The following is a 13442-nucleotide window of genomic DNA, read 5'->3' as shown; positions in this document are numbered from 1 at the left end:
GTGATCTGGTGCCAGTCACTGTCTAGTCCTTATTGACAAGGGTGTCTTCAAAAGAGAGAGACTGCACAGCATGTGACATTTCTGCAACAGTCATCAAGGGATGTCATCTCCTAAATGTAGGAAGACAGGAGCAGATAAAGCTTTTAGTGGCACCCAAAGGGCAGTAAAAAGAGTCCACTTCCAACAGCTGTTGGGAAATTCTCAGTACAGAGACGAGGAGGAGCTTGGGGTCTGTGGGAGAAAAAAAGGAGAATAAAACATGCCGAAACCTAATTTGCTTCAGTGTGTCTGTGGGGTTCCTGTGACTTGTGGATCTTCAGGGTGTAGTTGCTGCTGTCAGGAGCATGTTGGGCAATGCAGATCGATTCAGTACCTGTGTTTTAGGTGCTGATTACCAAGCAGTTGTTAGGGGGGGATGGCCAGAGCTGACAGTCAGGCTGAGTGAAGTTCAGCTACAGTTGCCTGCTTTATGAATGGTATGTTAAAACTTAACCACCAAAAATAGTAGCTTTGTGCTTCTTTGTAAATGTCTGTGGGACTAAAGAAACAATTCTGAACTGAAATGCACTGTCCCTGAGGGACTTTTTTCAGCACTGAGCCCAATTATTTTTTAAATGGGGGGTTTAGCCCTCCAGGGGAGCCATAAATATGTCCATAGCTGAGCTGTAGTGGGTTATATATTCCCGATTGTCCTATTAAGGGAATTCAGTAAAGAAAACAGGAGACCGATCTCCCTAGTAAGAGCACTAGCAGCTGTTTTCTTGCAATCTAACTGATACTGCACATTTTATTCTCGAATATCTAAATAGTGTTTGGCTATATCTAAGATTATGAAAACTTAATAGCTCAGTGGTGGAAACTGGCCACTTTCGGTTTTGGGATCACAGCTGTTGCAGACATTTTAAATGTCCTTTGATAATTACTTTTAAAGTTGAGAGACAAGAAACTAATCTTTTGTTTCTTGGAGAAGGGGAGAATAAGCAGACAGAATAATTCATATTGGAAAGGACCTCCAGAAGTCATCTGGTCCATCCCCTACTCAAAGCAGAACTAACTCCAAGTTAGATGAGGTTGTTGAGCCAAATGTTGAGAATCAGGGCTACAAACTACAGCCCTGCTGAGCTCCCACACCAGGGCTTAACTGGTCCTGTGGGGAAGTTATTTTTTCCTTATGTACAAATGAACAAGTCTTTTTCTACAGAGCTGCTTTCTAGCCAGTTGGTCCCCAGCTTTGCTACTGAATGGGATTATCTGTCCTGAGTCCACCATGCCTTTGAACTGCTCAAGGTGCTCATCATCCAGCTTCTCTGCTGTGCTGAAGTTACTCTGAATGCCAGCTTGCCCCTCCAAAGCAGTAACCTCTTCCCCCAACTTGGTTTCACCTGCAGACTTGCTGAGGGTGTTCCCCATCATGTGGCCTGTGTTATTGATGAAGGTGCTAGACAGAATTGGCTTGTAATCAGCTGTGAGTTAAGATGTTGAACCTTCAGCCACAACCTTTTGAGAGTGATGGTCCAGCCGGCTTTTAACATACCTTATGAAGTGCTTTTGTCTTGATTCTGGCTAGGAAGGGGTTAATTTCATGGGTTTGGTGGGGAAAGCATTAATGTTCACAAGAAGCTGGGGCAGCTGACTTAAACTTGCCAACAGCATATTCGATGCCATAATATCATGCTCAGTACATATAAGATGGGTTAATAGTGTAGTGGGGGGACACAATCCCTGTGGTGCGGTCTCCATCGTGCAGTCCTTGGCTTGATCCCTTTGTTGCAGTTTCTGGCCTCGCTTGTGGATTCTGGATCAGGAGCAAGTGTGGTCATTGGTTCCAAGGCAGTAACCGATAACAGTTGTTTATCACCCGTTCTGTATATTCTTTTATTGTTCTTATTGTTATTGAATTTTCTCTTCTTTTGCTGCTCTGTTAAAGTGTTTTCATTGCAACCCAAGAGTTCTGCTTTTTTTTTTGTAATCCCACAACTCATCCCAGAGTTGGGGAGAAGGATGAGTGAGCAGCTGCTGTGGTTCTTTGTTTTCTGATAGAGCCTGGATTAAGCAGCCACATGGCTCTTTTTGTTGCTGGCTTAGGGCTAAACCACAACAACTTGCCTCGTTGGTGTATTCCCAGTTAACAGCAAGAATAAAGGGAGACTGTGTTAAATGCCTTGCTGAAGTAAAAGCAGAAATTTTGTTTTGCCCAAATTCTGTCCTAGAATTCAGTCAGGTTGGTCAGTCATGATTTGCTCCTGCTAAATCCAAGGTAGCTGTTCCAGTCACGTTTTTACTGTTCGAAAACTGGAAATGGTTTCGTTGAAGACTCACTCTGTGATCTTCCTGGAGACTGAAATGAACCTGACAGACTCTTGTTCCCTGGATTGTCCTGTTTTCCTGTTTTGAAGATGAGTGTAACTTTTTCCTCTTCTAGTCACCATGACCTGTCAAAAGTGAGAGTGGGCAGACTTACAGTGATCTTGGCCTGTGCCTTCTGCTTGTTCAGGTGACTCCTCTCTAGTCCTGTCTGCTTATATGTATCTAATCCATGTAAGTAGCCCTTAGTGCAGTCACCTTTTACAAATGAGAAGCAGTTTGCAAAAGAGAAAGTACTAAGCCAGACACATGGGGTGCTTCAAAGCAGATCTTGCCGGTGAAGACTAAGGCAAGGAGGACACCAAGTACTTCAGTAGTTCTCTTGTCCTGCATTACGAGGTCTTCTGCCCTGTTCAGCATTCTCCGTGTTCCCTTTCGCTTCTGACTTATCTGCAGAAGATCTCTGTTGCCTTCCCCATCCCTTGCAGATTCCCCATGCCTTGCAGGTACTCCATCCAAGCTGTGGACCTCCTATCTCTCTCCTTGCATTCCTCCTCTGCTTCTCCCCACGGAGCCTGCCCCTGCTCACACCATCTCTATGTGGCTTTTTACATCTGAGCTAATTCCAGACTTATCCATTCAGCCAAACTCACCTCCTGCCTTACCTTCTTGCTTTCTTGCACACTGTAGCGGATTGTTTACATGCTTTAGAGAGGTTGTCTCTCAATTTCAACCATTTCTCCTGAGTCCTTTGGCATTTGCAGTGATTATCCCACAGACTACCACTTCCCAATTTCCTGAACAAGCGAAGACTGCTCCTCTGAAATCCAGGTTCTTTATACAGTTGTTTGCCTTACTCGCTTTTCTCCATGTTTTAAATTCTTAGATCACTTCATAGTCACTGCAGCTAAGGTTGTCATCAGCTTTCATGTCCCTAGCCAATTCTTCCTTAATTTCTACTACATCCGGCAGTGTGCCTTGTGTACTTAGAGGAGTGCCTGCAGATAAAAGTCTTTGTCCTCCTAATTGTGCCCTGTTATTCTGCTCTTCCAGCAAATGTCTTAAAGTTCCCTGTGAAAACAGCCGCTGTAATTGTGAGACTTCTTCCAGTTGTTTAAAGAAGGCTTTGTCCACTTTCTCTTCTTGACTGGCAGTCTGTAACATGTACACCATGTTTACTCCTTGTTCACAACCCCTGTGATCCTGACCCATGAGCCTTCATCCTTGACTCTTTGGATCAGTAATATGTTCTATTGTCAAAATAGTGAGAAAACTGCAATATTTTAAGGAAGTGCTAGACACTTAGTAAACTGATGAGAAAATGTTTGCACACAAGAAAAGATTATCAGCGTACTCCTCCCTGTGTGAATTTGGAGAAGTCATTTCCCCTCTGTTTTGCTTCCTCATGTCTCAGACTGAAGTCTGTGGTAGAGACTGTCCCATGCATCAGGTCAGTGTGTCCCCTGCCCTACTATAATAAAGGCAGCTGGTATGCAAGCGCTGCTGCCTTCTGAAGATTGCGGCCATCATTGCATTAATGTTTCTCAGTGTACCCTGCATCCTGTCTTCATGGGAGCTGAGATTTGGTGGTACAGAGAACCTGCAAGTCCAATTCCCAGTGGCGAAGTAGGTTGGAAATGTCCCCATGCACCAAAGCTAAGTTGGAAGGAAATCTGATTGCTAAAAACAAGTATATGTTGGTACAGAATTCTCTCATTATCAACAGGCCAGGAGAAGGCTGACGTACTCAACAACTTTTTTTTGCCTCAGTTTCACTGACAACCACTCTCCTCACCCCTCCTGGGTCAAAGGACAACAAGAGAGGGACTGGGGGGTGGGCTGTATAGCCCCTCCCACTGTAGGGGAAAATCAGGTTTTTGACCGCCTGAGTAAACTGAACATATATAAGTCTGTGGGACCTGATGAGATGCAACCCAGAGTTTTGTGGGAATTGGCTGATGTGGTAGCCAAGCCACTCTCCATGATATTTGAAAAGTCATGGCAATCGGGAGAAGACCCTGGTGACTGGAAGAAGGGCAATGTTGTGCCCATTTTTAAAAAGGGTAGAAAAGACAAAGGTGAGAACTATCAACCTGTCAGCCTCACCTCTCTGCATGGGGAGATCATGGAACAGATCCTCCTAGAAGCTGTGCTAAAGCACATGGAGGGCAGGAAGGTGATTAATGACAGCCAGCACGGCTTCACCAGGGGCAAGTCCTGCCTGACCAACCTAGTGGCTTTCTATGATGGGGTAACCACAGCAATGGACACAGGAAAAGCAATAGGTGTAATCTATCTGAACTTCTGTAAGGACTTTGACACAGTTCCCCACACCATCCTTCTCTGTAAATTGGAGAGATATGGATTTGATGGATGCCCTGTTTGATGGATAAAGAATTGGTTGGATGGGTGTATTCAGAGAGTAGTGTCAACAGCTCAATATCCAGATGGAGATCCATGACAGTTGGTGTCCCTCAAGGATCTGTACTGAGACCAGTGCTGTTTAATATCTTCATCGATTATATAGACAGTGATATCAAATGCACCCTTAGCAAGTTTGCAGTTGACATCAAGCTGAGTGGTGCAATTGTTACACCAGAAAGACAGTATGTCATCCATAGGGACCTGGAGAACCTAGAACCTAGAGAAGTGGGCCTGCGTGGACCTTGAGATTCAACAAGACCTAGTGCAAGGTCCTACACCTTGGTTGGGGCAATTTGTGGTTTCAATACAGGACAGGGGATGATGTGATTGAGAGCAGCCACTCGGAGAAGGACTTGGGGGTGCTGATTGATGAGGAGCTCTACATGAGCTGGCAATGTGCACTTGCAGCTCAGAAGGCCAACTGTAACCTGGACTGCATCGAAAGAAGCATGGCCAGCAGGGCGAGGCAGGGGATTCTGCCCCTCTATTCCTCACTTGTGAGACCTCACTTGAAGTATTCTGTGCAGTTCTGGAATTCTCAACATAAGATCAATACAGAACTGTTGGAATGGGTCCAGAGGAGGGCTACAAAGATGATCAGAGGACTGGAACACCTCTGCTATGAAGACAGGCTGAGGGAGTTGGTGTTGTTTAGTCTGGAGAAGAGAAGGCTCCAAGTAGACCTTATAGCACTCTTCCAGTACCTGAAGGGGCTACAAGAAAATTGGAGAGAGACTTTTTACAAGGGCATGTAGAGATAGGATGAGGGGGAATGGCTTTAATTTGGAGGGGGGAAGATTTAGACTAACATGAGGAAGAAGTTCATCACAATGGGGGTGCTGTGGCACTGAAACAGGTTTCCCAGGGAAATTGTGGATGCCTCATCCCTGGAAGGTTTCAAGGCCAGGTTGGATGGGGCCTTGAGTGGCCTGATCTAGTAGGAGGTGTTGCTGCCCATGGCAGGGGGTTGGAACTGGATGATCTTTAAAGTCTCTTCCAACCCAAACCATTGTATGATTCTATGATGTAATGTCAGGCAAATTACTTCAAGCCTTATTTTCTTATTGTAGTGTTTAATAAGGCCTCTTTGTTTGGGTATTAAAAAAACCCATGGAGGTCCTCAGTGCACTCTGTGCTTTTCTTTGTACCTCATGCATAGGATTATCATTTTTAGGCTCAAATATGTGCACGAAGACCTTAGTTAAAAAGTTTTTTCCTTAACTATCCTGCTTGTGGTTTTCACTCTAAGTGTGGTGTTTCCCTTGCCTCCTACACTCTCTTGTTGGTGTTTTACCTTAACAATAGCTAAAAGCAACGTGCTGATAACTCGTTCACCATAGTTTTCTGCTGTGAGAACTGTTTTCCCTCTCTCAACTTACTGGTGTTTGGCACTATATTGCGTATTGGCCATGGTGGTCAAGTTTAACTACCTCTCTGCAAATTCAGGTTGCCATTGCCTGTAGATCAGACAAGAAACAACAAATGGTTTAATTGATCTTAATACCATTTTGAACCTGCTGCTGAAATGAGTTGATCATGTTTATACATGTACTTACTCTGACATAAAATACTACTGCAACAACAGGGACTTCAATGGACAAAGCACGATTTTGCAAGCTCCTTCCCTTTCTAATGTCAGTAGCTATGAACAAGTTTTACTTTGATTTCCAGATTAGTGCAGGTTACATTGAACTGAACATTTAATGTATCTCATTGATTTTCCCTGTAATACTGTTGAAACAAAAGTCACTGCTCTAATAATTTGTTTTAGCATTAAAATTCTGTATGCAGATCTGGTCCTCTGGGATATCAGTGTGTAACCAGATACTCCATCATCTAATCAGGTTCTGCAAGGAATATGCTGTTGCTTCAACACTTGGCAGTAGAAACCTTCATCAAAATGGAAGATTTATCTAATATATAAAGGAAAATGCAGATCAAAGAGAGAACTGTGAAAGCAGGAGTGTACAAAATTTTAAGACATTTCTGAGATTAAACAAAGCAAAATCCAAGCCAAGGTTTAAGATGATTTGTCATGACTCCTTTATTGCTAAAGAAGATGTTATAACTGTCACTTCAGTTTATAGGGTTTGTTCCAGTTCAGTTAAAATAGCATCGCCATCAGAAATTACTGACTAGAAGGATTTAATTAATGTGATACTTGCCACAGCTTGCTTGGGAAAGTAATTTTGAAAAGCACCTACAAAAGCATCAGTAGCAGGCAAGACTGCTTGTGCTCTGAACTTATTTTGATGCTACAAGTTAGTTCTCTGACGGCCTAATGCCATAGTCTGTTTCAGAAAAGGGAGTCCTTCTGACCTTGAAGGAGTTTTCCAAGTGATGTATTGTGGGCTGAGGAGCAGACCTGCTTGCTGCGGTGAGTCTGACCGGAAACATCCCCTCCAGCTGGGACAGCAGGGGTGCAGCTCTGCCTGCAGCCTGACAGTATTTCTGTAGAAGCTGCCAGATTTCACCACCAGATGTTCAGGATAGTGGTAGACAAGGGTGATTAGCTCATCTCTTCATAAAGCACAGCAAAGTCACTTACAGAGAAATTATCGTGTGTTTGCAGATGTCCTTAGGTTTATCAGCTGCTTTTATGTAGGTAGATGCTGAATGAAATCAGGTTTTGGGGTGTTTTTTTGTGAGTTTGTTGGGTTTTTTTCAGTGGGCGCAACTCAAGAGAGAGAATTTTTATAGCATAGTGTCTTACATGTATTTATTCAACTTTGTTATGTTGTGGAAAATTGTACTCTGTATATAGTCATGTTAAGTAGTACGCCTTGTTCTTGTCAAGAGTGTGTAGCAGAGTTCCTGTATTTTGCTAGTGGAATGCAATGTTATCCTTGGCAATATATGTTGTACGTCTCGGGAGGACTACAAAGAAGTTGTGAAGTTATGTAGGGAGAAAATTAGGTCTAAAGCCTAGCTAGAGCTTAATGTGGCTACTGCAGTAAAAGACAATAAAAATGTTTCTATGAATACATTAGCAACAGAAGGAAGGCTATAAGGAGAATCGCCATCTTTCATTGGATGTGAGGGGAAACACCATGACAAAGGCTGAGGAAAAGGCTGAAGTACTTAATGTCTTCTTTGCCTCAGTCTTTAATAGCAAGGCCAATTGTCCTCTGAGTACCCTGCCCCCTGAGCCGGAGGACAGGGACAGGAGCAGAATGAAGCCCCCACAATCCAAGAGGAAATGGTTAGCCATCTTCTACACCACTTACACCCACACAAGTCTATGGAGCCAGATGGGATCTGCCTGAGGGTACTGAGGGAGCTGGCAGAGGGATCCATGAAGCCTCTTTCAATCATTCATCCTGGCTGACCAGGGAGGTCCCAATTGACTGGAGGTTAGCAAATGTGATGCCCATCAACAAGTAAGGCCAGAAGGAGGATCTGGGGAACTATAGGCTGGTCAGTCTGACCTTGGTGCTTAGGAAGGTTATGGAGTGGGTCATCCTGAGTGCCATCACGTGGCACATAGCGGACAACAAGGTGATCAAGCCTAGTCAACATGGATTTGGGAAAGGCAGGTCCTGCTTGACTATCCTGATCTTCTTCCATGACAAAGTGATGCACTTAGTGGATGAGGGAAAATGACTGTGGGTGTTGTCCTACCTAGTCTGCAGTGAAGCCTTGGACACAGTTTCCCGGAGCATTCTCCTGAAGAAACTGGTTGGTCGTGGCTTGGATGGGTGTATCCTTCACTGGGTGAAAAACTGGCTGGTTGGCTTAGTCCGGTTGTATGAGGTTCCACAAGGCCAAGTGCCAGGTTCTGCACTTGACTCGCAGCAGCCCCATGCAATGCTACGGGCTTAGGGAAGAGTGGCAGGAAAGCTGCCTGGCAGAAACAGACCTGGGGGTGTTGGTCGACAGACAACTGAACATGAGCCAGCAGTATGCCCAGGTTCCTTTGGTTCTGCAAAGTAGACAGCGCACAATTCAGTGTGCAGGGGTAGACTCTCCTCTGCTCATTGGCTGTAGGGATTTATTATGTGACTAGAGTTGCTGGAGTTAGACCAGGATTGCTTTGACATTCAGAGCCCACTGACTTCAATGAGCTTAGAGGAAAAAGTAAAAGCTAGAAGAGAGTGAAAAAGTGCCCAGATAGGCAACGGAACAGCCACTACCTCTCCAAGTTCCTGTGAGGTGCTTAGTGTGGTAAATGCTGTCATAGAAATGTGATATATTGAGAAAAAGAGCAGGGGAGGAGTCCATTGGTGAATGTTGGGACAGCTAATAAAATTATGTTTGTTAATAAACAACGCCTGGTACCTTGTACTATATGAATATAATATTGATTGTTTTCTCTGTTGTGTTTTTAGGGTCTCATGACTCATTTAGCTTCTACATAGATGAAGCCTCTCCAGTTGGGCCCGAACAGCCAGAGACGGTCCAGAATTTTGTGTCTGTTTTTGGGACTGTGGCTAAAAAGCTGATGAGAAAGTGGTTGGCTACACAGACCATGAACTTCACCAGCCAGCTGGGGGCAGGTATACGGTATTTTGATCTTAGAATTTCTACCAAGCCCAGAGACCCAGACAATGAACTCTACTTTGCTCATGGTTTATTCAGTGCCAAAGTCAAGGAGGGTCTGGAAGAAATCAATGCATTTCTCACCGACCACCCAAAAGAAGTGGTCTTCTTGGACTTCAATCACTTCTACGGGATGCAGAAATACCATCATGAAAAGCTTGTCCAAATGCTCAAGGACACTTACGGAAACAAAATGTGTCCTGCTATATTTGCCCATGAAGTCAGCCTCCAGTACCTGTGGGAAAAGGAACACCAAGTGCTGGTGTTCTACCACAGTCCAGTGGCTCTTGAGGTACCATTTCTTTGGCCAGGCCAGATGATGCCAGCTCCCTGGGCAAACACAACAGATCCGGAAAAACTGATTCAGTTCCTCCAGGCGTCAATCACTGAAAGAAGAAAGAAGGGCTCCTTTTTTATATCTCAAGTAGTGCTGACGCCAAAGGCTAGTACCGTGGTGAAAGGGGTTGCTAGTGGCCTCAGAGAAACAATCACAGAAAGGTAAGTTTCTGGTGGGTAACGTGCTGACTGGGCTGAATGTGTGTGTTGGTAATCCCGTTTTTCTAATTCCTTTTAAAGAAACTCCAGCAGATACGTTTCTTCTGTGCTGCTGTGGGCTAATCAGAACTTGGGTGTAATCCTGAAGTGCTTAAAGGGAAGCACACTGAAGAAGCTTTTATATCTTGAAAGAAAATCTAGCACTAAAGCCTAATGAGATATTATGGGATTGATTTAGCTTTTTTTCCGAATGCAATTTTTCCACTTGTGGGGGGAAGGTTGGTGGTTTGTTGGTTTTTTTGCTTTGTTTTTTTTCAAATGTGGCTTCTTACCATGTGCGCTGAACGTCTTGCTGCAGATTTCTGTACTGAATGTGGGCAAATCTATCTGAATGGTCTAGGTCATTTAAGTTTTTATTTATGCATCAGGCTTCAGTTATTGGGTAAATATATTTTTCATTTTGTCTTATGAGCAAAGCCTGTCACTGCAGAATTTGCATGCTTAATCATCTTTAAATATCTGAAAAGTACAAGGCTTTTCTCTCTGTGTGCCGTCACACATTATATCAAGGGGATCAGGACATTGTAAGGGTGAATTTGCTTCTTAACAGGCCTTTGTTTATCATTCAGGAAAAAGACTGCAGACCATTGTAGTGATTCTGTACGTGGAATACTGTGTTGACAGTTGTTAAATTAAGAAAAAAAAAAAAAGCCGTCTCTGCAAGACATGCATTATTTATTCCATTCTGACTTTGACAAATCACAGCCTATTTCCAGCTTAAAGGCATATATGTGCGTCTATGTTCTTGACAACTTGGTAGGAAACCTGAAATTTAATGCCAAGACACAATAGCTATTTCTTCCCGTAAAAAAAAAATAAGAAAGGTTGCAAGAGTGTTAAAAATTTATAATGGTGATCAATGCCCTGCTAATGTTTTGCTCTCTGCATGGATGTGCCTGTGCCAGGAAGATTTGTTGGGAGCACTGTCCCCTTCTATGAGATGAATGACATAGTGCCTGTCTGCAAAGAAAACATGCCTTGATTTTTGAGAAAGGTTGAGCCATTTTTATGGCAGCTTTCCCAAGGAACTGTAAACTTGAAAAAACAGGGAAAAACTCTACCTGCGACGGTAAAACACTGACACAGAAGATTTTATAAGCAATGGAATATTATACAGAAGTGCTTGTGTGACTGCATTTGCAGCTGTTTGTATGTCATGGAATCACAGAATGATTTGGGTTGGATATCCTCCACGTGTGGGTTTATGGGCTCCATTGGACTGGGGATCTCCCTTTCTGATGAATCTGAAGAGTTCTTCTCTGTACTGAAGTGCTACTTTGTTGATGAATTTTACTGTTAAACATTCACCTTGTTCAGGGCTTTGTTTTCCCTTGTAAACATTTTTCTGAGTGTTCTTTATAACATGAAGTAGCACAATCAAGAAACTACCAGAGTCTTCTTAAAACTTGCTGCATCAATAGAATAGCCCTTTAAAAATTTATTTTTTTCATTTTTTATTTAAAAAAAAATTATTATTTTTTTTTTTTAAATTTTTTTTAATCTTTTCTGACTCCTAATGGGCTTCCTTGTAGCTGTTTGGAAAAATAAAAACTTCTGTTTGATTCAGGATATGGCTGAGCTCTGAGCTACTAGAGCCTTTGAACTCTCAGTATGCCTTTCTTTACAGTAAATTTTGAGATTATAGGTAGCTTGAAGTGTCTGTAAGTAGTTGGGCTGGAATACCTGAAATGTTGTTTCTCCAAATTGCAACTGAGATTTTTCACATGAGCCACAAGTCTGTAATCACATCTGCGGCATGAATACTTTTGTGTTCTTTGTGTGACTGTTCTAAGCACTGCAAAAGAAAGAGACCTTTAAAATTATTTCCAAAGCTTATATTTAGTCTTTGAAGTGTAGCATCTCATTTTTAATTTTTATTTGTATCTTTGTTACAAAAATATGCTACATGAAGACACAGACTTGGAATGTTTATTAATTGACATAGAAACTGAGCTTGTATATTGAGTTTTTTTTCTCACATCGAATTTTGAAAAATCTGAATGCAAATGTGGAATAATGTTGAATTTTTCTAAGTCTGGTGTGGGTTTTTTTCCCCCCTGAACAATATCATACTTTTAAGTAATGTTCTTTGGCGTTTTTTAATAAAATCTGTAATTGTCTCTCTTTTTCTTCACCTATACCATGGCCATTTTCGTTTACATATTGCCTTAATCGTGAAAATAAAGCAACATAACAAAACCAGAACAGTTTCATGCCTCTAAGACTGAATACAGTAGAAGATGTATACCAGGGTTGTTTTTTAGTGATAATGCTTGCTCACAGGCTTTGCTGCTGTTATCACAGGTAGTGCTTTGTGGGACAATCATTTGAAAGAAGGAGAAATTGTAAAGTCATGAAGCATTCTATTCTGCAAAAATACAAGAAGGAAAAGCCATTTCTTGTAAGCTCTTCCTTAGAACCGTGGCTCACATTACAAAACTTTGTAGCACGGCATTCATCTTCCATTACTTGATTGGGGAGAAACACTTGCACATGTGCATGTCATGTTTCTTAGATTTGATGAAAAACTTTGAGGGATAGCAATATGTTTTCAGGCTTAATATTCTGTCACACACAATTTAGATGCCAAGAAATATTCTTTGATTAGCAAACAGTACATACCAAATGAATTACATTCCCTTTGCTTATTGAATTAACCTCACGTTGTTGCTGCTGCCTTTAGTACAGCTCAAAGATGGTTGTGAAACAATGTTTTGATGAGTATAGAGCTGTTCTTCATAATAATAAAATTTTTGTTTCTGATTTGCAGTGAAATTACTAATTTTATCTCTGACACTGGAGATGAACATGATGTTCTCTTTGTTTTCTCTGAGATTGAATAATATCACAGCAGCAGAATAGATCTCCTTCTGAGGATAGAAAAACAATCCTGTGGTACTTTTATAGCTTTTGAGAAATAGAAAATAAACAGAGCCAGGTGATTGTCACTTGATTTCAAAATTAATCTGTAAGAATAATGGTCCATGTAGCTCACATGTAACTAAAACCTTGCCCACCAGGCTAACACTTCACCCTTGGCAACCAAAGCAAGTAAAAAGAACTAAAAAATCCTACACATGAGAATGAACCTTTGAAGTAGAGGCAAAGCAGCCACACTGTTAACAAAAGGGATGGTAAGTAGGCCACAGAAGCTGTCTGGAGAATAGCCATTTCTGGGTGCAGTCATAAGCTAAGCAGGGTTGGATTTAGCTAGTGAATAGGTAGATATTATATGAAAAATAATCCCTGAAGTTGCAAGAAGTGCCATTTTTGTGTCAGTTACTGAGAGTGCACTCTTTTTCCAAGCTACATGTCAGACTGCTGAATTTTTGAGTTTTACTGTGTTGCTGGAAAAGTAGGATTTGGTGATGATTTTGATCCACAACTCGTACTGACTGATGCCACTCTTACACAGTTTTATGTGAAAAAGAAAAACCCCATCAGAAATGGCAACAGCGGCAACTGTTGCTAACTTTCTAGGCACCTTTCCTGCTTGATGTCTGTCTCCATTATGGGCTGCAGGACAGCAGCAGGCTCCAATGAGCTGGTTTGAGTTTAGGTCACTCAGTGACCACAAAGAAGCACAGATGGTGTGTGAGGTTTTCAGCTGTTGAGAGGCA

At 42.3% G+C, this 13442-nt stretch overlaps 1 protein-coding gene across 1 annotated transcript in view; it reads left to right on the top strand.

The window, feature by feature from the left end:
• Window positions 1-13442, top strand: part of PLCXD3 (phosphatidylinositol specific phospholipase C X domain containing 3) — an 82676-nt gene that overhangs the window by 46899 nt on the left and 22335 nt on the right. Inside the window, exon 2 of the mRNA XM_054054759.1 lies at window positions 9057-9765. Within this exon, the coding sequence (XP_053910734.1) occupies window positions 9057-9765 (709 nt within the window). The remainder of the gene's footprint in view (window positions 1-9056; window positions 9766-13442) is intronic.

The sequence above is a fragment of the Cuculus canorus genome, chromosome Z (genome assembly GCF_017976375.1).
Source record: "Cuculus canorus isolate bCucCan1 chromosome Z, bCucCan1.pri, whole genome shotgun sequence".
Classification (NCBI taxonomy): Eukaryota; Metazoa; Chordata; class Aves; order Cuculiformes; family Cuculidae; genus Cuculus; species Cuculus canorus.
The sequence above is the reverse complement of the archived record's forward strand: the minus strand, read 5'-3'. Positions and strand labels throughout refer to the sequence as shown.